At 38.1% G+C, this 26,000-nt stretch overlaps 1 protein-coding gene across 3 annotated transcripts in view; it reads right to left on the bottom strand.

Moving 5' to 3' along the window:
- Positions 1 to 4,344: 4,344 nt before the first annotated feature.
- MED4 (mediator complex subunit 4) overlaps positions 4,345 to 26,000 on the bottom strand; it is a 47,049-nt gene continuing 25,393 nt past the window's right edge. The window contains exons 1-8 of one of the 3 annotated variants that reach the window (XM_042916934.1): positions 25,044 to 25,264; positions 24,605 to 24,918; positions 17,278 to 17,344; positions 12,120 to 12,290; positions 10,051 to 10,108; positions 8,470 to 8,556; positions 7,136 to 7,267; positions 4,345 to 5,042 (exon numbers count right to left, since the gene is read on the bottom strand). In XM_042916934.1, coding sequence (XP_042772868.1) covers positions 4,870 to 5,042; positions 7,136 to 7,267; positions 8,470 to 8,556; positions 10,051 to 10,108; positions 12,120 to 12,290; positions 17,278 to 17,344; positions 24,605 to 24,918; positions 25,044 to 25,106 — 1,065 coding nt within the window. In that variant the 5' untranslated portion in view covers positions 25,107 to 25,264 and the 3' untranslated portion in view covers positions 4,345 to 4,869. Of the gene's footprint in view, positions 5,043 to 7,135; positions 7,268 to 8,469; positions 8,557 to 10,050; positions 10,109 to 12,119; positions 12,291 to 17,277; positions 17,345 to 24,325; positions 24,537 to 24,604; positions 24,919 to 25,043; positions 25,265 to 26,000 lie in introns of those variants that run through there. The other 2 variants (XM_042917094.1, XM_042917018.1) reach the window with 2 other exon arrangements.

The following is a 26,000-nucleotide window of genomic DNA, read 5'->3' as shown; positions in this document are numbered from 1 at the left end:
ATGTGTACTGATTTCTGTTGGATGTAAACCTACGAATGGGAAGGCTGGGTCACAGAGTATACAAATCTTTGCCAAAGAGATCTTTTTCATGTTATTTATTTATTTATGTATTTATTTAAGTAGGGGAGGGGCAGGAGACAGAGATGGAGAACATTTTTTCTTCTTAAGATTTTATTTTTTAATTTACATCCAGGTTAGTTAGCATACAGTGCAGTAATGATTTCTAGATTCTAGTGATTCATCTTCTACATGTAATACCCAGTGCTCATCCCGACAGGTGTCTTCCTTAATGCCCCTTACCCACTTAGCCCATCCCCTCACCTACACCCCTCCAGCAACCCTCAGTTTGTTTTCTGCATTTAAGAGTCTGTTATGTTTCATCCCCCTCCCTGTTTTTATATTATTTTTGCTTCCCTTCCCTTATGTTCATCTGTTTTGTATCTTAAATTCCACATAAGTGAAGTCATATGATATTTGTCTTTCTCTAATTTTGCTTGGCATAATACCCTCTAGTTCCATCCACTTTGTTGCAAATGGCAAGATTTCATTCTTTTTGATTGCTGAGTAATACTCCATTTCATATATATACCACTTCTTCTTTATCCATTCATCTGTTGATGGACATTTGGGCTCTTTCCGTACTTTGGCTATTGTCGATAGTGCTGCTGTATACATTGAGGTGTATGTGCCCCTTTGAAACAGCACACCTGTATCCCTTAGATAAATACCTACTAGTGCAGGTGGGTTGTAGGGTCGTTCTATTTTTAACTTTTTGAGGAGCCGCCATACTGTTTTCCAGAATGGTTGCACCAGCTTGCATTCCCACCAGCAGTACAAAAGAGATCCTCTTTCTCTGCATCCTCGCCAACATCTGTTGTTGCCTGAGTTGTTAATAATTAGCCATTCTGACTGGTGTGAGGTGGTATCTCATTGTGGTGTGGATTTGTATTTCCCTGATGATGAGCCATGTTAAGCATTTTTTCATGTGTCTGTTAGCCATCTGGATGTCTTCTTTGGAAAATTGTCTATTCACGTCTTTTGCCCATTTCTTGACTGCATTCTGCTTTTCGGGTGTTGAGTTTGAGACGTTCTATATAGATTTTGGATACTAACCCTTTATCGGATATGTCATTTGCAAATATCTTCTCCCATTCCATTGGTTGCCTTTTAGTTTTGCTGATTGTTTCTTTCCTTCATTATGCAGAAGCTTTTTATATTGATGAGGTCCCAGTAGTTCATTTTTGCTTTTGTTTCCCTTGCCTCGAGACATGTTGAGTGAGAAGCTGCTGCACCTGAGGTCAAAGAGGCTTTTACCTGCTTTCTCCTGGCAGATTTTGACAGCTTTCTATCTTACGTTTAAGTCTTTCATCCATTTTGAGTTTATTTTTGTGTATGGTGTAAGAAAGTGGTCCAGGTTCATTCTGCTGCATGTCACTGTTCAGTTTTCCCAACACCGTTTGCTGAAGAGAATATTTTTATTTTATTCGATATTCTTTCCTGCTTTGTCAAAGATTAGTTGGCCATGTTTGTGGATTCACTTCTGGATTTTCTATTCTGTTCCACTCATCTAAGTGTCTGTTTTTGTGCCAGTACCATACTGTCTTGATTACAGCTTTCTAATACAAGTCCCAGATTGTGATGCCTCCAGCTTTAGTTTTCTTTTTCAGGATTGCTTTGGCTATTCAGGGTCTTTTCTGGTTTCATACAAATTTTAGGATTGTTTGTTCTAGCTCTGTGAAGAATGCTGGTGTTATTTTGATAGGAATTGCATTGAATATGTAGATTGCTTGGGGCTGTATCGACATTTTAACAATATTTGTTCTTCCAATCCAGGAGCATGGAGTATTTTTCCATTTTTTTAATGTCTTCTTCAATTTCTTTCCTAAGCTTTCTATAGTTTTCAGAGTATAGATTTTTCACCTCTTTGGTTAGGTTTATTCCTAGGTATTTTATGATTTTTGGTGCAATTGCAAATGGGATTGATTCCTTGATTTCTCTGTTGCTTCATTATTGACATATAGAAATGCAACTGATTTCTGTGCACTGATTTTATAGCCTGCGACCTTGCTGAATTCATATATCAGTTCTAGGAGGTTTTTGGTGGAATCTCTGGGTTTTCCATAGAATATCATGTCAGAGAGACAGAGAATCTTAAGCAGGTTCTGTGGGGCTCGGTCTCACAACCATGAGATAATGTCTTGAGCCAAAATCAAGAGCCAGACACTTAACCAACTGAGCCATCCAGGCACCCCACTAAAGAAATCTTAAGTGCTCTCTTTATAAGGTGCCTCTTCAGACCTTGCTGGGGGTATTATATAACATATGATATATAGAGAGATATAGATATAACATGATATGTGGATATATCTATATATATCCTGCTTTCTAAAATATTTTTAAAAATCCAAATTGTGAAATACACTTAGACCCCAGGGTTTTGGATGAGGGGTCATAGATCTGCATACATAAATTTAAGGTGAGTCTGTAGATAGCAGTTTGATGTCACATGAGAACACAGCAAGAAGGCAAGCCAACGAGAGACTTGCCAAACCTCCCTACACCTTGAGCTTGGACTTCTAACCTCCGGAACTGTGTGAAAATAAATTCCCGTTTAAGTCATGAGTCTGTTTTTGTTGTAGCATACCTAACAAACTAAGCTAACAGGTGGCCTAAATTTCAAAGCTTAAGGAACTGCAACAGAATCAATGAACATTTGCTATTGTGGATTCCCACACTTTCCATGCCTGCCATCCTTGAATTGGAACTTTGGCAGCAACAAAGGCATCTCGTACAACAGGGTCCAGAGTGTGAAGTTAACTTTTGATGTGGAAAACAAAGAATGTTAATATGAAAATTTTCAAATATATCAGAAGTAGAGAATAGTACAATGAACTTCCATACACTCTATACTCAGATTCAGCAGGTACCAAGATTTTGCCTTATTTGGTTCAGCTCTCTCCTTTCCACCTCCTTCTTTTCCTTGGCTGCAGTATATATATATATATATATATATTAATTAGACAACCAATATTTTATTATACTGTATAATAGACACTGTTATAACTGCAATTTATGTATAGTGGTATGCCATTGGATTCACATTAATACAAAAGTAAAGAAATTGAACTGTGAGGTAATTTATACTTTCAGTTAGAATTCCAAACTAGGATACTCATTTCATTCCATGTATTATTAAAGATATCCAACTAAAAAATGTACTTTGTTCCCAGGAATTTGCAGAAGTTGGAAGACAAATGTTTTTCTATAGGTCATGTTTCATTTAAATATTAAAAAGGAAAAAAAGCTAGAAAAATCAAATTTGCAGTTCATTGCAAGGATGTGATTAAAAACTATATAGCACCTCAGGAAATACATTCTCATTTAAAAAAAAATGTATATATATGTGGATTTTTAAATCCATCCCATCTTTTATCTTTAAAAAAGATAAAGAACCAAAATGTTAATTTCTATGATCTCTAGATAGAATGTTAGTTTTATTTTCTTTGTACTTTACTATACTTGCTAAATGTTCCACTATGGATGTTGTATTACTTTTGCAATCAGAAACAAAAATTTTTTTAAGTACACTAAAATAAATCAAAATATAGTTGTGTAAGCACATTATTTAAACATGGAGATTAACCATCAGAATTTAACACTGCTTAAAAGTGATTCCTTGTGAAAACTGCAGTAAGAGGGAAGGTGAAGACAAGTCAGTGCTTTCCATTCTAAAAACTTTCAGCCAATCTGTTAGTCTTAAAATCAGACATTATTATGGTAAGTTTTTTCGAAAGAAATGAAGGAAGGAAGAAAAGAAAGAAAGGAGGGGAAGGGAGGGAGGGAAGGAAGGAGACGGGAAGGAAGGAGGAAGGAAGGAAGGAAGGAAGGAAGGAAGGAAGGAAGGAAGGAAGGAAGGAAGGGGAAGGAGGGAGGAAGAAAGGGAGAGAGGAAAGAAGGGAGAAAGAAAGAAGGAAATCAGAAGTAAAGAAAAGGAAAAGAAAGGGGAAAAGAAAGAGTAAAGGAGGAAAGGAAAGGAAAGGAAAGGAAAGGAAAGGAAAGGAAAGGAAAGGAAAGGAAAGGAAAGGAGAAAAAAATAAAAAACTAGTGGGAAGACTAATGGGGAAAAAAAGAAGAAAGCAACAACTTCATTTTATTTCTTCTGAGACTGTCATGGGCCTTTGTGAAACCTACCAGTTGTGATTACTAGTTCAGCTGAATGCATTACATCATGTTCATTCACACTCCAGAATTCTACTTAAGTATGTATAAAATCAAACTGGATTTACAGAAATAATTTCCTACCTACACTAAAGGAATATTTAAATTTAAAAAAATCATACAGAGTACAAACAAAAATATGTTTATTTACACATATTACAATAATTACAGACAGTAAAATTGAGACAACTTCCCGTTACTGTGACAGAAGCTACCAGCCTTCACTTTCAAATGAGGGTTTTGTTATTTTGAGATACGATGCACAGTGATCCACTGCCCTTATTCAAAATGCTTCTCTAAATAATTCCAGGGGCTGATTAGTGATATGTACATGGGTTATTTCCCTCAACTTTTATTTCCAGAAATACTATGTACAAGTCCAACATAACTGGAACATAACAGGATAGGGCAGCACTGAAATGAGTAATTTTTTTTCCAACAATAAATTTTGATTATTCTTTAAATATTCACTTAGTGGTTTAGAACTGAAACGATAATTTTTGGCTTAAAAAAGAAAGTCCAGTGATTTTTAATGGGCTGCACGGTTCCACTATAGGCAGTATTACCTGGCTTTTTTTATAGGCTTGCTATTGTGTAAGAAACAGAATTCCACAGTATTCAATTCTGTATGAATTTTGTCTTTTATGTTTTTTAATCAGAGTCACTACTACTGCTTGAGGAGTCTGTTGACATAACTTCTACATCATCTTCATTTTCTTTATTATGCCCTGGAGGTTCCAACAAAAAGTCATTACTGTGATTCGGTGGTAACATATTCATTGACATGTCATTTGACTGCCATGGATATTGTGGAGCAAGGACATCTGGAGAAAAGAAAGCATATATAACAACACTTCTACTATTAATTTACTACTTGATTACTCTTCCCTTCATGCACACAACCTGAAGTAAATATTCTTTTTAAGGCCAGGAATCAAAATATACATTTGGCTAAATTAAGAAAAAGCAAATTTATCAAGGAAGAGCATGATATTTTAATAACTAGAACGTGTGTTTTATTTTTTAGGAAATCATGCTTCCATCTAAGTAACTTTATAGAGTCAGTTGACTAATTTTTCTTTTGTAAGACATTCACAATTACAAATCAAATGTTTTCATATATATATGCATATATATGTAAATTATATGCAGATTATATCATTCTCTGTCTATTCTCTCTGTAGATTTTAAATAGCTAATATTTACTATACTAAGTATTACAAGTTTAAACTACCTGTTAGGCTTTAAATCCACTCTTCTCCCTGAACCCTGAAAACATCTCCTTTGCCAGCAGCCGCAATGTTAATCTTTGTCAGCAGAGGGCACTGGAGGGACTCTGCAAGGGGAACAGGCCTCTAAGGGATCCGATGTGATGTTTTCCTTCTCACTGCGCAGTGCCTGGCTGGCGTGCAGGACATCAAGTGGTGCTCACCCCCTAGCAAGTTGCCGTGGCGTTAAGTCTCATATTACGCCAAAGGTGGCTTCCCAACAAGGCTCCCTGGAACCCTAGTGGATCACCTCCTGCTTGCCAGCTCTGGCCTGACCTCATCCATCTAACATCTCTGCCAGCCAGTGGGCCACAGCTATACCCTCTCCACCCAGAGCGCCATGATATGAACAAACAGCCTTGGGATGGGGGTGGGAGGAGTCTCTTCTCAGTTGGGCCCTTCCTTGGGTACTCTCTCCTGATCTTAGATGTAGCAGCTGCTCCCACATTTATTACTACTGTATTTTTAAAAAATAGTTCTCTTTACCCTTTAGTAGTATCATCTTGTTACTAGTTAATAATTCTTTAAATTTTCCTTGTTCATACTGCTGATGTCCTTTCTGCATCCTGACTGGGCTGTGACTGGCATATAATACAGTATAATCAAAATGAGGAAAATGAAAAGATATCAAGGTAAATTAATGCACAGTGAGTTCTCAGTTTGTACGTTAGATAAACATAATGTTTACATAGCATTTTCAGTAACACAGGAACATCCTTACAATAAAATATGAAGCAGAAAGCATTATCTAGGGCATGTTTTAAACACTGTAAAAAATACAAGGAAAAAAATGAAATAGGTAAAATATTAAAAGTGATTGCTCAAAAAACCCCATAGTTTTTGGTTTTTATAACCTTTTTTATTAAAACTTATTAAATGTTCTACCAAATAAAAACAAAAGTCACCTACAAAAAATAAAAGTTGGGGAACATAAATAAAGGTTATGAATAACACAAAACTATATGCAAAACTTAAGGATGAAATTCAGAATAAACTGAGTCACACAAGAGTGCTATTTTATTTAGTTATTAAAAAGTCTGTAAAAAGCTTTGTTATTCATTTGGTTAATATGGAGTTTTTCAGGAGTGGGTTCACTTTGTATTCTTTAAAATGAACATATATATTTCTTATTCTGTTTATATAGCATATTTCACAATTTTATTTAAAAAGCTATGTTTAGATCCTAATAATAATAAAAGAGAGGCCTAATGCCCAAGGAAAATAACCTATTAAAAAATGAGAGAAAAGTCAATTTATTGTAGTTTCATAAACTCCAGCTAGAACAATCTTTAAACTAGAGTAAGCAGAGAGCAGGATAATTGGCAGAAAACTTAGCTATTAAAATGAGTTGGGTCAGATGCCTGAACGGCTCACTGGGTCCAACATCCGCCTCTTGATTTAGGCTCAGGTTATGATCTCACGATTTGAGTTCAAGTCCTGAGTCATGCTCCATGCTGACCATGCAGAGCCTGCTTGAGATTCCCGCTCTTCCTCTCTCTCTCAAAATAAATAAACTTAAAAAATAAAATAAAATAAATAAAACAACTTGGGTCTAGAACCTCAAACTTGTTCAACAGCCAGATAGATATTCCATCACCATGTCTGAAAAACCTCAGTCTGTTCGAAAGCATTTTTCTAATCAACATTACCTGGCAATCTGCCTGCTGCAAGTGCATCTCCTGGTAAATGACCATTTACACCATTAGTGGAAGGATTGTTCATTTGACCCAATAATCCACTTCTCATCTCTAAATCAGTTGGGTATGGTCTCCGTGGGTCCCCTAAAAAAACAGACTGCTTTTAATTCAATCATATACAAAATAAGCATTGATACCTTCTCTAAAGAAGTATTGATTTTCCTTGGTTCACTCTGAAAAACTCAAACTACATTTCAATTTTGGAACAAGAAGGTCATCTTATCAACTGTTATTAAGAGCATAATATATTTAAAAATACATGCATTTCTTCTCTGAACCTGCATAGAAATATACTACTCTTTATACAAAAAGAGAAAGAGAGAGAGAGAGAGAGAGAGAGAGAGAGAGAGAGAAGTCTGTCATTTTAGCAATTCCAGATAACAAATTAAGAAAATTATAACAGTCTTGATTCTTGTAATTTACCTGCATTTCCTAGCAAGAAAGTAACAAATGATACATACTCTTGAGGGAGAATAAATCGATCATGACACACTTCTGTTTATAAGACAGAAAGGACTGACTGGAATGCTTATTTGAAGGACTGTCTAAATTAAAACTTTTTCTAACCAACCTCTTTGATCTTGTCATTTAAAGACTAATTCCTAGAACCTTCCAGGAGAGTATCTAGAGCCAATGTTCACTTCCAATCATGAAGGCATACTGTTTAGTTTGGGGATGATGAAAATTTGGCAGATTTGGACTTTTTGGTAATACTTCTTACTCGCTCCAGATCACTTACCCCCCCAAACTGGTAATTGGTAAAATACCATTCACAAGTTACTGATGTTGAGAGATGTATCTCCCACTCCTCCCAGAAGACCACTGCTCTACATTAGGTCCCTGTCTTATGTACTGTCAATGTATGTTGCAGCTCATTGCTCTTTGCTGTTTCTAATTACTCCTGTTCTTTCCAGTCCCATGTATTTGCTGTTGGGTGCTCAGTGCTTCATCCTTATCACCAAAGAGCTGGAATTGTCTGCTTCCGAGGCCAGAACCCTTGGGGAAACTCCAACTGTTCTAAAAGGTGGGCTTCTGGCCAGCCTGGGTATCACAGGCATATAAATCTATAGGTTTTGAATCATCACATATCATCTTGTACTTTTAAACATGAACTTCTTATTTTTCTTTAAAAAGGAAAGAAACACAGTTCCTGTGGCAACAGCTTTGTAGAAAATCAAACTGATAAAACCCATGGCCCATATTATTCCTTCTAAGATATTAAAGATGTGAAAATCACCTAAGATTTAAAACCACATATGTCTACTTTAAAAAGAGAAGTATTTTACCTGGAACCCAGGTCAGTGGGGCACATACAGCATTACTCGCACTAATCCTATGTGCATATTTAATTATTTCTTCAGAGGAGATGGCACCTGAGAGTCGAGAGCATAGCATGTTAGTCTAGTAACTTACAAGGGCATAAACACGTGCCTCACAGTCACACATCATACTTTATTTTTTATTATCTGTATACAAGATAATCTGAGTTACCTACCTTCCCTAATAAAGTTAATAATATGTATATTGTTAAACTTAAATCATAGAGATTTCCCAACTAAAGAACAAAACGTCCAGAAAAATCGTCTGACAAAGTGTCAAACTTGGGACATTAGCATGATAATGCTCACTATCTCAATTATTAGCTACCATTAGTCTTACTGTTCTGAAAGCAACAGTGAACACAAAATAGAGGCAAGAGTGTTTTGTCTCCCAATGACAAAGCTATTAAATTAGAACAGCAGTTCACGCTATATCACTTAATTGTTGGCTTACTGTGCCACTAAGGATATAAGTAGATCTAAGTAGAAACAAATCCACAATACATTCATTAGATTAAAAAAGGTAAGCCACTAAATAATATGTATAGCATGACCTGGTTTTTGTTTTAGAATATATGTACATATATACTTGTATTGTTCCCATTCTATCTGTATTAAACATCTTTAAAAAAAAAAAAAAAAGTGGACACACACCAAACATTAGCAGTAGTTATCTGAAACAGGAAAAGAAGAAGAAAGTTAGACAACTCTGAGGTGACTAAAGGTAAATCATCTACGAAACCATTAAAGTAACCGAAGTTTGGGGCACCTTGGTTGGTTGAGCTCAGTTGGCTGAGAGTCTGATTTCGGCTCAGGTCACGATCTCACGGTTTGTGGGTTCAAGCCCTGCGTTGGGCTCTGTGCTGACAGCTCAGAGCCTGGAGGCTGCTTTGGATTCTGTGTCTCCCTCTCTCTCTGCAACCCCCCACACCCTGACTCACACACTGTCTCTCTCTCCTTCAAAAATAAACATTAAAAAAAATTTTTTTTTAAAACAAAAGTAACCAAATTTTCATTGTAACTCTACTTTTAGTACACAAACTAAAAAATCCAAAATGGAAGTCTTTTAAGGAGAGGAGCAGGACAGGAAAAGAAGGTCTGCTGGGCTTCTGCACCATTAAATGTGCACTCACCCCAAAGCCACATGTAGTTCTGACTTCATGACACTCTAGTCCTGCTCCATTTGTCCACTGCACATTCTCTTTCACTTTTGCAAGATCCATCTTTTCCAAGATCTCAAATCCCACTTGCTTCCAGATTACAGTTCTTTTCCCTTCTCCCAACAACTTTATACACTCATTGTCATTACTGTGCATTTGGATACAAGGCCGTAACTTGCCATATGCTACTGCTTCTTATAACCTGAGAAAGGTGTGATGTCTCCTCAGTAATACATAGCTCAGTGCTATAGCCTAGCACTTTACAATAAAAATTTACTGGAACCATTTCAAAAGCAGCAAATGATTACCAGTTAACACTCTCATCTGCTTCTTCAAACAAAAACTTGGATTTTTCAGAAAGTCATTCAGTGTTTCCCACTGTACTAACCTTTTCTTGCTTTTTCTATTGATTTGAGTTTTTCTTTTGCTTGGTAAACAGCTGTTGCCTAATTTGAACATTAAAAAAAGAAATACGGTTTATTCTTAACTATATCAAACAGTTTTTGGCTTAATTCACAAAATCATTAATTCCATATGAACAACATGCAAAATTTAGAAATCCCCACAATTTATCTGTAATGTTCTCAAATACGTGGGTATCATTTGTATCAGTTAATGAAAGAAATAATATATGTTCATGAATCAGTCTCCATTCACAAATTCTATCACAAACATGCAGAAGAGATTCTGACCACATACCACCCCAAGAGCATTCGGGTTCAAGGATAAAATATCAAAATGTTTTTTTAGTTTGTAAGATACATTCTTGGATTGATGATCTTATTCATTTATACATTACCACTATCTCTAAGCTTAATAACTACTATAATGAAAACACCCACAACCACCCCCCACTCCCACTGGAAAGATATATGAAAGGGTAAAATGAAGTTAAGCTAGTATGTATATGCATCTTCAACTGTAACACAGTGGTTAGGAGTATGGAGACAGAGAGAATTAGGTTTAAGTTCCATCTCCCTACTTTTCACTCTCCCTGGGCAAAGTAGTTATCAATTTAAAATCTCAGTTTCTTCATCTGTAAAATGGAATGGTACTAACCTCGCATAATTATTAAGAAGAGTGAGTTAAAACATTTAAAGTGCAAGCAAGCACAAGGCTTGATGCACAAGTGCTCAATGTCAGTTGCTATTACCTAAATCATAAAATTCAGTCTTTTTATGGTCCTTGTGTTAACTCTATTTAACTCCATAATTATATTTTTGGAAATCTAAAGAATATAATCTGAAATGCAGAAGAAAAACAAAGTTTTTTTGCAATGATATTCATCAAAGTATTATTTTGTAACAGTAAGTTGGAAAACTAAACAAAATGGATACAATATACGAAAAATCCCTCAGTTTTAATAAATGGTAATAGAACACCAGTTGGTATCCTACTAGTTACAAGATACAAAATGAATTCCTCTGAGGGGGAAAAAAAAACTATGTTGTACACCTGAAACTAAAGTAACATTGTGTATCAACTATACTTTGATTTAAAAAACAATTATAAGCCTACTGGGAAATTAAAAAAAATAAAATAATACACCTGAGACTGAAATGAAAGGCAAAAAACTATGAATAACAGCACAGAGGGACTGACAGCATTTTTTCCCTCCTCTTTCTACTTTTCTGTATTCTCTGAATATCTTTTGATAAGCAACTATTACTTTCCTAATGGAAAATAGATTTTACTATGTTTTTGTTTTTTTTGTTTTTTTTTTTTAAAGCATTTACTTGGGGTCATTTTTTCAGCAGGAATGGTTAATTTACCCTGAACCATTCAGGTTTCTATTTATTGGAGCCCATTTGGACACATTTTGAAGATTCATCAGGGATAAGGATTCCAGCAGTGTCTGGTCCATATGAGAATCAAACTCAGCTGTTTCTGTAATATCACCATATAACAATTACATTAGTTAGTATTTCGTGAAATAACCGGATAAATATGAGCAAAGAAATTGCTTTTTTGAAATAGTAGCCAAGAACTAGAGTCCTGGACATATGCCCAAATCCACCTAGTTTAGAATGGAGGATGAAATAAGTTAATGAAGTCAGTTTTAATCAATTTATAAAATTGGTACATATTTCTACTGATTTCAAAATATTTTTAAAGTTGAAGTAAAGATTTAGATTACTAACAACTTAAAACTTCTATCAGGACAGGATAAAAGTACAACTTCTATTAATTCAATTCAATTCCATTAGTTCTATTAATTCAACACTGTGAAATCTTTAAATGATGAAAATATGGTTCAAAAGTAATGCAGACTACCTTAAAACATTAAGTTAAAAAGGGATGACAATGGCCTTTCATTCAAACTGTCAAGTTCTCATTTTTACACTTAGGAACTTAAGTTTTCTGCCAATTCAAAATACTTTAAAACAGATTTATTTTTCAGAAATAAATTAAACAATATCTTTTTTTTTTTTTTTACCTCCTCTTCTATGAACTTACCAATATTTGCTCTGCTTCCTTTAGCTGTTTTTGTAGTTGTTGAATATCACTGTCTCTCTTCTCTACTTCCTTTTCTAAAACTTGCATTTCATGATGGATTTTTCCCTGATTAAGTGCCAATTTCATCAGTTCTTGAAATTCCCCATCTCTGTGAATTAACAACTCCAGGACCTATCAGATATTGATTAAAGCAGACAACAGAATATTGAAAAGTGACATTCCAATGAAACAAAGAGTCTACATGTAAATTGGCTAGGCTATAAAATGTTAACACCTCCAAAGTATTATTCTAATCAATGTTAAGAATAAAAATAGCCTACCTCTGATTATTTTGGAAAGAAGATTATCAAGACTTTTTACTTTTTCTCATTATATGCTATTCTTTCATGCAAATAAGAACTACCAATATGCCAAAATGAGGTTTATTCACTTCCCAGGAAAGATAAAATTTTTGTGTATCCTTAAAAATACAAAATAAACAGCCTGATTTAAAAAATGAGCAAAGGAAAACTGATGCAAGCCACTCTGGAAAACACTATGGAGGTTCCTCAAAAAATTAAAAATAGAACTACCCTACAACCCAGCAATTGCACTACTAGGTATTTATCCAAGGAATACAGGTATGCTGTTTCGAGGGGGCACACGCACCCCAATGTTTATGGCAGCACTATTAACAATGGCCAAAGTATGGAAAGAGCCCAAATGTCCATTGACGGATGAACGGATACAGACGATGTGGTATACGTATACAATGGAGTTATTACTCGGCAATCAAAAAGAATGAAATCTCGTCATTTGCAACTATGTGGATGGAACCAGAGGGTATTATGCTAAGCGAAATTAGTCAGAAAAAGACAAATATTATATGACTTCCCTCCTATGAGGACTTTAAGACACAGAACAGATGAACACAAGGGAAGCAAAAATATAAAAACAAGGAGGGGGACAAAACATAAGACTCTTTAATATGGAGAACAGAGGGTTATGGGAAGGGTTGTGGGAGGGGGGATGGGCTAAATGGGTAAGGGGCATTAAGGAATCTATCCATTCTTGAAGTCACTGTTGCACTATATGCTAACTAATTTGGATGTGAATTTTTAAAAAAATTTAAATTTTTAAAAAAGTGCAAAGGAAATGAATAGACCTTTTTCTAAAGACATACAAATGAACAAAGGTACATGAAAAGGTGCTCAACATCACTAATTACCAGGGAAATGCAAATCAAAACCACAACTGGATATCACCTCATACCAGTTACAACAGTTGTAATAAAAAAAAAAAAAAAAAAAAAAAAAAAAAGATACCAAATGTTGGTGAGGAGGTGGAGAAAATGGAACCTTCATGCACTAGTGGTGGGAAACCCACTGTGGGAAACAGTATAGAAGCTATTACTTAAAGAGTTAAAAGAGAACTACCAGATGATCCAGCAATTCTACTTCTGGTTACTTACCTGAAGAAAATGAAATTATTATCTCAAAAAGATATCTGCACTCCTATATTCACTGCAGCATTATTTACAATAGCCAAAATAGAAAGCAAACTAACTATCCATCAATATATGAATGGATAAAGGACATGTTGTATGTAAGTTTTTATTTAAGTTCCAGCTAGTTAACATACACTGTAATATTAGTTTCAGGTGTACAATACAGTGATTCAACCTTCACATACAATGTCTGGTGCTCATCACAAGTGCCCTCCTTAATCCCCACTCCCTTAACAACCACTCCTCTGGTAACCATCAGTTTGCTCTCCAAAGCTAAGAGTCTGTTTCTTGGTTTTCCTCTTTTTTCTTCCCTATGATTGTTTGTTTTATGTCTTAAATTCCATCTGAGTGAAATTACGTGGTAATTGTCTTTCTCTGACTTATTTTTCCATAGCATAATACTCTCCAGCTCCATCCATGTCATTACAAATGGCAAGATTTCATTCCCCCCCCTTTTTAAAAAAATTTTTAAAAAACATTTATTCATTTTTTGACAGAGATAGTGTGAGTGGGGGAAGGACTGAGAGAAGGAGACACAGAATCCAAAGCAGGCTCCAGGCTCTGAGCACCCCTTGGGGCTCGAACCCATGAACTGTGAGATTATGACCTGAGCTAAAGTAGGATGCTTAACCGACCCTCATTCCTTTTTTATGGCTGAGTAATATTCCAGTGTGTGTGTGTGTGTGTGTGTGTGTGTGTGTCTGTCTTCTTTACCCATTCATCAACTGATGGACATTTGGGCTTTTTCCAGAATTTGGCTATTGTTGATAATGCTGCTGTAAACACCAGGGGCATGTATCCCTTCAAATTAGTAGAAAATGTGTGGTATGTACACACAGATAGAGAAATACTATTCAGCCATAAAAAAGAAGGAAATCTTATCATTTGTGACAATAAGGATAGACCTTGAAGCCATTATATTAAGTGAAAAAAGTCAGCAAGAGAAAGACAAATACTGCACGATCTCATTTATATGCGGAATCTACAAGAGACAAACTCAGAAAAAGAAATCAGATTGGTGGTTGCCACGGGTGGGGGTGGGTAAAATGGGTGAAGATGATCAAAAGGTACAAACTTACGCTCATAAGACAAGTAAGTTCTGGGATGCAATGTACAGAAATGGTGACTATAGTTAACGATATTACATTGTATACTTGAAAGTTGCTAAGACAGAAAATTTTTGCAACTTAAAGTTTGTAAAAATGTACAGAGAAATGGGGCACCCGGTTGGCTCAGTTGGTTAAGTGTATGACTTTTGATTTCGGCTCAGGTCAAGATCTCACGGTTTGTGAGATTGAACCCTCCATCAGCCTGCTTGGGATTCTCTCCCTCTCTCTCTTCCCCTCCTCCACACACACACACTCGCAAATAAAAAATAAACTTAAAACATACATATATATAAAACTCACACTAAACCTGTGATTTCATTCATAGTATTGCTTTACAATGAAGATGGTTAAAAAAGAGCAATTTCCAAAAATAGTAAATAGGTGGTATGCAGATACAACCTTTGACCTATGAAGGTTAAAAAGCATAAAACAGAAAGTCTGGGTCCAAATCTCTAGTCTTTCGTTTACCAGGGATATAGTAACAGCACCTTATCACATAAGGTTATTGTGAGGATTTATGATATAATGCATGTAAAGTACACACAGGAAGAGCCCAATAAAGGCTAGCTATCATCATCACTACCCCACTACAGAATTAAGATGCAATCTTACCTAAATACCCTTACTTAACTGTGCAAAGTGCGGAATAATACTTCAAGAAAGGAAATGGCTATCAAAATTCAGAATCAATTTTAAAACTGTTAACAAGAATTTGTTAAAGAGTAAAAAGTATAGACCTGCCTCTTCAAGTTCCTTTCGATATGAAGTTCTTCTCATTTTTATAGGACTCAGACAAAAGACTGAGCTATATCTTCTGTCCATGTATTAAAAGTATTTACTTTGAATAATAGTTTCTTCTATAAAAAGTAGTATATTCTACTTAATATACCTACAGTCCCTATTCTTCTCAAGTCACAAGAGAAAGCAGGGTTTCCACTTCTATAAAAGTATATTTAAAAAGTTATTAACCAACTTGTTGTTTCACAACACGTTTCAAGAAGTTTACACTTTGCCCTATATTGTATACTACCATAGAGCAGTAAAGATTCTTTGGATATTTTATTGTTGAGTAGAGAAAAATTATTCAACTGAAGTCAGACCTCGATTCTAGTTCTATTCATCCATCAACCTCTAGTTCACTTATCCACTCTGGAACTCAAGCTCTTTTATAACACAGGAGGTTATAAAGACCATTAATGTCCCTTCTAAGTAAAATTCTACATACATGAAAATACGAATATTCAAATAAAATGGAGGCTAGAAAATTTTCAAATGGGCACATCACACTAATATTTAACAGTTTCAATGAAAATTCACAGTACTAAGTATAACGTTTAATTCTGTTCCAGAGTGGTGATGATAACTACCCACCATTACTAAGCTCTCCCTATGTGTACTTAAGAATGCAGTATAATACATCCTCACAACAACCTTATATGACAAGGTACTGTTATTTTTAAGGACAGAACTGTTAGTTTTTAAAAAGTGTAAGAAATATTAGTGCTGATAAGACAGGTGTTAGTTATGACCTACTGAATCATCTGTGTGCCTGGCTCATAGCAAGCATATAATTGCCTAGGAAGTAAAGTTAGAACTTATATTTCATTTTGCTTATTTTGTAATTCTTATTTGGCTTCACAGGTATTTATGAATAAAGTATCTGAGACTAGCATTCTTTTATTACCATATTTCTCTATAAGCTTTTTCTAAAAACAAAATAAGCAATATACAAAGAACAACTTTAATATCCCTAAAATTACCAACTTACACTACCTGTAGCTTTATCTAATTCCCCCCTCTCTTCCTGAGGGCATTAATCCTTGAAGAAAACAGTTTTCTGATACTTCACTATTGACAATCAACCAAATTTCTCTGCCCTCAAAACATATGATAAAATTAAAATGATGAAGGGGTGGAAAGTAAAAAGAAAAGATCTATTAGAGATTTCTCCTGTCTCACATCATTAAATAGGCTAATTCTTCCTATCTGTTTCCTCTTAAAAATTTTTTTTTAATTATGGCAAAAAAACACAAAGTGACATTTACCCTCTTCTTTAAAAAGTTTCTGGGTCAGAAAATCAATCTCACTGTAGAAGATTACAAAGCACAGAAAGGAATAAAGAAAATAAAAACTACTTATAAACTTAACATCTACAAAATAACTTCTATTAATAGTTGTATGCTCTTTTATTTCTATTCATTTTCAAGATGCATTAGGGGGACAAGCCTATAATAAAAGGTTTATGGGAGCATTAACTTTCTTTATTCCAAATATTGTTGTAATGTCCATTTAACAAGCCTTTGATGGTTAATTCAAAAGACAAAAATGAATAAATGTGTAACTACAACTATAAGAGAAAATACTATTCACCCTTAGACAACTATTTGCATCTTAAGCAGTATGACCTTATATAAGAGATTCAAAGAAAGTATCAATTTAAAAGTTGTAATTAATAATTTAATAGAATTCAATCTTCCTATTTTCAAACAAAGTAAATGTAAGTAGGAAAACTGCAGTAAATGATGGGGATTTCTTGTTTGTAATTTAAAAAGAAGCCACTTACCTGGTTTTCCTCATCAGGCGGCAACAACTTTTGGTTTCTTGAAATTGCCAGCATTTCTATAAGTTCTCTAGAAAAAGAAAAACAAAAAACAAAACACCTTTGCAAAGCAAATACAGTAGAAGCCTTCTCAACCATCTGTACCTAACTGACTTGCTGGATTCATGGTACCCACAGTACGCTGAGTATTCACAGCCACTGCTCCACAGTGACTATGCGCTTGGGCTCTCACCAGCTTCAAGACTCAGTTTTGATTGTTACCAGATGCATCTATGCAAGTTTTACTTACTAGTGTAATTACATAAATTAATATCCATTACATAAATACCAATGAAATATGACTGCCAACAGAGAAGAGCTGTTTCTGTAAAAACCTAAGCTGAATGCTGGGGAAAGACTCAAGAGATGTCTGCAAAGGCCTACTTCAAAGAAGCAGGGAAAGTCATACAAATTCAGCAAGAGTCTGCCCTAAGACTGTTTGATGAGCATCTAAGTTCTCATTTCACTTTATCATTCATTTAAAGTAATCTCTACACCCAACATGGGGCTCGAATCCACAATCCTGAGATCAAGAATTGCATGCTCTACTGACTGAGCCAGCCAGGCACCCCTCATTTCACTTTAAAGAAACAAACTAGTGGGGCGCCTGGGTGGCTCAGTCGGTTAAGCGTCCGACTTCGGCTCAGGTCATGATCTCATGGTCCGTGAGTTCGAGCCCCGCGTCGGGCTCTGGGTTGACAGCTCGGATCCTGGAGCCTGCTTCGGATTCTGTGACTCCCTCTCTCTCTGACCCTCCCCATTCATGCTCTGTCTCTCTCTGTCTCAAAAATAAATAAATATTAAAAAAAATAATAAAATAAAAGTCAACTTTAAAAAAAAAACAAACAAACAAACTAGTAACTGGTAGACTTTGCATTATGGGTGGTTTATGCAAGAAAAACTCCTACATTCAACACATTGGCCATGCCCCTTCATTTACATATCATCCAGGGCTGTTTTCCCACTATAATGGCAGAATAGGGTAGTTGCAGCAGAAAATTTATAGCTTGCAAAAATCAACAATATTTATTATCTGGCCCTTCCTCTACAGAAAAAGTTATCTGACACCTGTCTTAGATGAAAAGATTAGTGAAAACATAAGTTTATATGCTTTAAGGTAAAATAAAACAAGGAGTAGATGAATCATTTTTAATCATTTTCTACTTTAATTGAATTTTTTTATAAAGTTTATTTCTTTTAAGAGCATATGCACATGCGTGGGAGAGAGGCAGAGAGAAGGGGAGAGAGAGAGAGAATCCCAAGCAGTGGGGCTCAAACTCACAAACCACGAGATCATGATCCTGAGCTGAAATCAAGAGTCGGACGCTTAACCAACTGAGCCACGCAGGTGCTCCTAACTGAATTTTTAAAAATTTTTTTGACGTTTATTTATCGAGAGAGAGAGACAGAGAGAGAGAGAGAGCGAGCGAGCAGGGGAGGGGCGGAGAGGGAGTCATAGAATCCGAAGCAGGTTCCAGGCTCTGAGATGTCAGCACAGAGCCGACATGGGGTTGAACCCACAAACAGTGAGATCATGACCTGAGCTGAAGTTGGACGTTTAACTGACTGAGCCATCCAGGAGCCCCTGAATATTTTAATTAACCGCACAGGTTATCAACTAAGAGGGATTCTTACATATAATAAAATCCTATCTTTCTGGAATGAGCATTTACTAGATATACCAATTTTCCTATATGAAAATTAGTATAAACATAATATATACATTATAAAATATATCACAGTATAAAATATGTCGCTGGTAGTATCCATATATTAGCTTCAAACTTGCTGACAGATGGACTCCAGAAATTATGCAAGAGGCACAGCTGCACAATTAGCTACCTGACACGACCAGTCAGCCCCAGTGTTTGTACCTTCTTGCTGGCTGCTAGGCTATCTTCACCCTCCTATTTCCATCTTCCTACTCCTACCTTCATACGGTTTTCCTGGATGGTGCCAATTGGACCCAACCTTCCCCACTACTAGGTTCTCGTACCACTGTGTATGAATTTGCTAATTAATGAAAAAGGGGGATATGGCAATGGAAAGTCTTCATTCACCCATTCATTAAAAATTTCTTGAGTGCCTCTTACGTGCCAGGCACTTTCTAGATGCTTGAGTTATAAAAGCAAACAATGGAGGGGTGCCTGGGTGGCTCAGTTGGTTGAGCATCTGACTCTTGGTTTCAGCTCAGGTCATAATCTCACAGTTTGTGGGATCAAGCCCCGAGTTGGGCTCTGTACTGACAGTGCAGAGCCTGCTTGAGATTCTCTCTCTTCCTCTTTCCTTGGCCATCCTCTCACTCACACATGTACACACACACTTTCTCTCTCTCTCTCTCAAAATACATAGACATTAAAAAAAACAGTGAACAATGGAATTTAAATTCTAATACAGGAGACAAAAATAACCAAGAAAACAGGTAAATAAAACTAGGGTTATAAGGGTTGGGAAGAAAATAAAGCAGAGTGTCAGTGAGCTGGTCTGGCTACTTGCCCTGGGTAGGGTCAGGAAAGGATTCTCCAAGTGAGAGGAGTCAGCCATGAGGGAAGAATGCTTGTAAAAAGTCACAGCTAGTTCAGGGGCCCAAAGATGGTTTGAAGAAGTGTGGCCAGAACGTAGTATACACTGGGGAGCAGGATACAAAATGAGGACAAGGGGAGGGAAGGAGGGAGGGGCCAGACTACTGTGTCAGGTCCTTGTAGGTCATGGTAAAGGATCAGTGTATCATTCCAGAGAATGAGAAGCAACTGGATCATTTTAAGCTGGGAAATGATATGACCTGATTTATTTTAAAACAAGCTAAGCTATCTGGAGAACAGATTGTAAGAGGGCCAGAATGGAAATGAAGTTAGGTGGCTTCTGCAATGTTCCAGGCAAAAAATGACATTGGCTTTGACTGGGTCCTAGCCACTAGGATTTAGTAATGGTAATAGGTGAAACATGTACAGACTCAGAATATATTTTGGAGGTAGAGCTGGCAAGACAATGATGGATTAAACAAACATTTCATGAAAGTAGCATGTTATATTAATCATTTTCTGTACCCCATAGAGGAGATATAAACACTTGAGAATCTCTGATCTATATAATGGCTGGTTTCGGGGTGGGAGAGGTGGGCACTGGGGGGGTATAGTGGGAGATGTGGAATGAGCCTTTTCTGCCTTTCTTGCAAATCTGGGAGTATAAATCCACAGAGAACCTTAAAAGGGCTTGCCCTAGGCACAGAACTACAAGGGGAAGGAGAAAGCTGTAAGACAGTACGTTCAGTAACCATCTGGAACAAAGTGGAAACCTCTCTCTTCCCCAATGGTAAAAAGAGGCTGAAGGAAGCCCTGAGCCCACTCTCTGGTTACAGGTGTGGGAGACAGAGCCCTGTCCTGGTATAGAAAAAATTAGAATCCATCCACAATTCCCCTTAGAAATATAATTTAGATGGGGGTTAGGTTGGGTATTAGTGGTATTACAGTTCAGGTAAATTATAGGTAAACAGAATTAATAGGCTGCTGTGAAAACCTCAAGACTCCTATCAACATGGTTTGTGAGGGACAATGAGTTCTGAGTTACAAATACGTTAAGAAAAACTTTTAGGGACGTCTAGATGGCTCAGTTGGTTAAGCGTCCAACTTTGGCTCAGGTCATGAACTTGCCATCCATGAATCCAAGCCCCACGTTGGGCTCTGTGCTGACAGCTCAGAACCTGGAGCCTGTCTCCCTATCTCTCTGTCCTTCCCCTGCTCACACTCTGTCTCTCTCTCTTTCTCTCTCAAAAATAATTAAAAATAAAAAAAAAACAACTTTTAGACAATTTGTTTAAATTTTAATGTTTAATTTTGAGAGAGAGGGAGAGAGAGAGACAGAGCACGAGCAGGGGAGGAGCAGAGAGAGAGGAAGACACAGAATCTGAAACAGGCTCCAGGCTCTGAGCCGTCAGCACAGAGCCCGACGCGGGGTTCGAACTCACAAACTGCGAGATCATGACCTGAGCCGAAGCTGGACGCTCAACCGACTGAGCCACCCAGGCACCCCAGACTACAATTTGTTGTGTTTTTTTTTAAATTCATCTAAAGACTACCTCATTCTATCATATTTTCCAAAGTAATAAAATATACTAAAAAGCTATATAATCAGGTTACAGTAAAAGATACGTCCTAAATTTCAAACTTACTATTTTCTAAAAGCCAAGAAGTTATACTAGTGAGTTTTCTTTTCATTTTTTTTTCATAACAAATGCAAACACGAGAAAAATTTCATTAAGAGGATAATGACAAATTTCAGATGACAGAATCAGTATATGTAACTATCCAATTGCTAACAAAATGGATTTTTTTCAAAAGCCAACCACACTGGAACAACCTCACTCTGTGAAATCTCAATGAATCCTAGGTGGCAAACTACAAAGTGACATCTCTTCCACTGCCACCACCATCCATCTCCAGGGTCATAAAAGATAAATTTTCACTTACTGTCACCCAGTCTTTCTTTAGAGATGAATAAATAAAATAACAGCAGAGTAAGTCATGAGAAAATCAGAGGAAAAGAAAAACTTTTAAGGCAATTAATTACCAGGGTGCAGAGCACCTCAAGAAAGCAGCAGCTTATCTCCAATTTGTCACAAGACTCAGTGGAGGCTACAAATCAACCAGAAATCAAAGTGGCATTCCTGGGGAAAGGGCAATAGAAAAACGACAGCTTCTTTTAAAGAAATCAAAAGAGAACTCAGCGCCTCAACTAATCATGCACAACTAGAAAGCCGAAGGGGGAAGGTTTCAGAAATGCTGACATTCTTTTTTTTTTTTTTTTTTTGGTCTCATAGTAAACTCATTTTGTGCTTTATTGAAAGATCGTGCTGTGAAGATGCACACATTGCTGGGACTTAAGAAATGTATTCAGGAATATGCTGGTCTAATGCATGGTGGTACAGCAGACTGTTTGCAACTGCTTACAGTCAGTTTTTACTAAAAGTTAGGGTTAAGAATTCTAGTTAATGTAGTGGTTGAAGCTACTAGAATAAATAAGGAAAACAACTCTGCAAAAAAAAAGTAGGATTCATGTTTTCAATAAAAGAAAAGAAGATGCAACTTTCTCTTGAGGAAAAAAGAAGTAAAGGTATCTTAAAGTGAGGTTGATTATATAATGCGAGAAAACTTAGGGTTGCCTGGGGGCGCTGAGTGGGTTGGGCGTCCAACTTCACCTCAGGTCATGATCTCATGGTTTGTGGGTTCAAGCCTCGCATTGGGCTCTGCTGTCAGCACAGAGCCCGCCTAGGATCCTCAATCTGCCTCTCTCTTTGCCCCTCCCCCACTGGTTCTCTCCCTCTCCCTCTCTCTCTCCATAATAAAGAAAGTAAAACAAGAAAGAAAAAAATAAAGAGGGAAAATTCAGGACAAGAGAGAACTCCACACTCAAGCTCTGCTACAGACTGCGACCCTGATGTGACTAGAAGCCAATGTGGCCAGAAGCTGATGTGACTCAAGGACTGCAGAGCCTTGTGGAATGACTGAAGAGCTCTACAAAGAATGCATCGGATTTCAACCTCTTCCTGACGAGGTCAGAGAAGAGCAAAACTACATTAGGATCTGCTGCTGTGCAACTTTTGAAACACCGAGATTCTTGAGGAAAACTGAAATGATCCACTACTCCAGCAGGTCAACACATTTCACCAAGCAGAAAATGCTATACTCAGTACTCAAGGAAACAAGCAAATAGGGAGAGAGAGAAACTGGTCAATCCTAGCTAGATACAAGAGAATTCCAATTTAGTCTCAAATTTAACACAGCTGGTAAATTACTGAATTATGCTATCTCAGGTGAAGACTACATGACTATCATGTATATGCACTCCTGCAGGTACCGACATTGTCAGGAAAACGCACCTCAGATATACGGCCAAATAATCCCGGAACAAGATCTTAAAAGTGACTACGGAGTGGTCCAATGTCAGAAGAAATGTTCAAATACCATTATCCTGGATGAGTAGGTTCAAAAAAGCCATAGTTCCCGAACTTGCAGAGTATGAAATACACACTAGGGTCACAAAACAGACAAATTATGTTACAGCAAGTGAGCTCAGAAAAGAAATGAATTTACTGGGCTCCAGAGTAAAACGGTGAGAATAAGTCACTGACTATACTAGGGCAAAGATTTGAAATTCTATGACCAAGACTTGGAGCAAAAGGCAGCAGCCACTACTTCCCAAAGGGGGTGTCACTTCTTCAGAAGTCAACATAGTCACAGAAAAGTGGCACACTAAGCTAGACATTTGGTTTCTACCTCACCGGGCGGTGGGAACTTACCAAGTATTTCAAAGCAGAAAAGTAAGACGAGATGCCTTTTAAAAAGATAGCTCTGACCCTGGGCAATACAGTAAGATAAAGTGCAGAAGCATAAAGACAAGTAAAACTTTCCGGAGACTGCATTAAAAAATAGTTAACGACAGTGGGGGTGGAAACAAGACGTCAAATCTGCGCAAGGTTTTAGGGGGAAGAATCAAAACAATTTTAACATCCAAGTGAATGTGAGGGAGTTATAGAAGGCTTCAACTTGACAAACAGCCACGAACCACGGTAGACTAAGGAGAAAGGCATCCAATTTCTCCTACCTCTTCCACACACGCTGCACTCCTGCCCTCCCAAACTTGCAAGTATGTAAGCACCACCAAGTCGTGCGTGCTCATGCTTCCAGGCTTTTGCACATGCTGTTCCAGCTACCTGCCGCCTGCTGAGTCTGGTGAACTCATTCTTCCCATGCAGTCCTTTCTCCAGGAAGCCTACCCTGACTACAACCATGACAGGCACCCTGAGTCCTCGGGTTCCAGTATCCCGCAGTGCACGACTCTGTAAAAACAGGCTCTGCACCACGGTCACTGTTTACGTCTGTCTCTTCCCCTTGACACTGGGCTCCTCTACGTCGGGACCTAGTCCCCCACCCCCTTCACTACAGTCTCCCAGCGCTTGGGACCCAGGGAGAGTTCCTTAAGTGTCTGTCGAGTGTCCGTGGACGAAGGTACTCACACCGGGCGATCTCTAAGGTCCTCTACGGTTCTGACCGTGTCGGGGTTCCAGAGTCACTGTCATTATTAAAACGTCTTCTAAGGCGGGGGGCGGGGGGTTCCCATGTCGGCGTCTCGGAGGGTTGCAGACCTCAAGTGCCAACACCTGTGTATCGTCTCTGGGAGCGCGGCCTCCCCACCGAGCCCCGGGAACCGGGAACGAACACCCCGGCAGGCCCGGCCGATGCAGAGTCAGTCCTCCGGGCCCAGCCCTCTCAGGCCTTCAGGCCGACGGCATTACCTTGACAAGACCTCCAGATCTTCCAGCGCAGACAGGAGCCGCTCTCGCGTGCTGTTACCGCCTGCCGCTCCAGAGCCGCCTGCCGGCCGCTCCTTCTCCTTCTCTCCACTCGAAGACGCCGCCATGCTCCCCACAGGCCCGTTTCCGCGACTGCGCAGCTGAGCACTGGGGAGCCGAGGCGGGCTCCGGAGGCGGAAGCAAGAGTCACCGAGGCGGGGGAAAAGAGGCCAGTACACAGCGCCCCCTATACTCCTGGAGATGCACTGAGGGCGGCGGCGCCATCTGATGGGCGAGCGAGAGTTTCTCAGTCTAACCTAGAGAGAGAGCCGGAGGACAGGGAGGAGCAAGGCGGTCAGGTTCTCCTGCGCCTTGTCGTTTTCACAAGGAATGGGAAGTTCAACGGATTTCAAGCATTTGCGGAAATTGCATAATGACCCACCTGTTGTATCTGGTACTTTGTGAAATGGACTGGTCTCAATATTAACCTATCTTTAATCTGCATCCGTATGATGCTAACCCCGCCTTGGCTGTACCTCAGACCCTCTCCTCTGTCCTGGACGAAATTTCACACCATTTCCTGTCTCTCCAAACCTCCAACACCTCTTTCCCCCAATTCCCACTCTCAACATAGGACCTTGCTTTCTAACTCACTGAGAAAGAGGAGAAATCTGAAGATAGGACTCTCACACACTGAGGCCCCCCCAGTGTCTGCCCGCCAGCACCGTGCCCCCCCCCCCCCCCCCCCCGCCCCGCCCGGCTAGCTGCTGCCCGTGCACTTGCCTTGCTCCTAGCCAGAGAAATTCTCTCCCAATAGCTGTATCTTTCTGAAGGCACCGTAGTCCTCCTACCTCCCAAATGACAATGTTTCATCATATACTTATTCCTATCGCCATACCTGCTACTTTCCTAGTTTTAGAATATTCTTACCCCACTTTCCCTACCAGCAACCACTTTACTTCTTTGTTCCCCTCTGCAGCAAAACACCTACAAGGAGTTACCTAAATACTTTGTTTCCAATTCCATTTCTTCCTTATACCCATTTCAGTTAGTTTCCATCCTCATTTTCCCACCAAAACTCAGATTGTAAAGGTCATTGAAGACTGCCATGCTGCTAAATGTAATGGTCAGCACTCACCGAGCTTGGCAGCTCCTAGGCCCTGGACCTGTTAACATCCTCCTTTATCCTGGAGAACACTTTCTCCACTTGGGTTCTAGCATGCCGGTCTCTCTTTGTTGTTCTCCTTCCTCTCTGATCTCCCCTCTCCATCTCTCTGGCTGATTCCTCCACTCAACCTTGACCTCTAAACAGAGGAATGGTTGGGAGACACTTCTAAGTCCTCACCTCCCCAGCTCACTTTTGATCATCTCACCCAGTCCAGGGGCTTTAAACACTGTC

The sequence above is a fragment of the Panthera leo genome, chromosome A1 (assembly GCF_018350215.1).
Source record: "Panthera leo isolate Ple1 chromosome A1, P.leo_Ple1_pat1.1, whole genome shotgun sequence".
Classification (NCBI taxonomy): Eukaryota; Metazoa; Chordata; class Mammalia; order Carnivora; family Felidae; genus Panthera; species Panthera leo.
The sequence above is the reverse complement of the archived record's forward strand: the minus strand, read 5'-3'. Positions and strand labels throughout refer to the sequence as shown.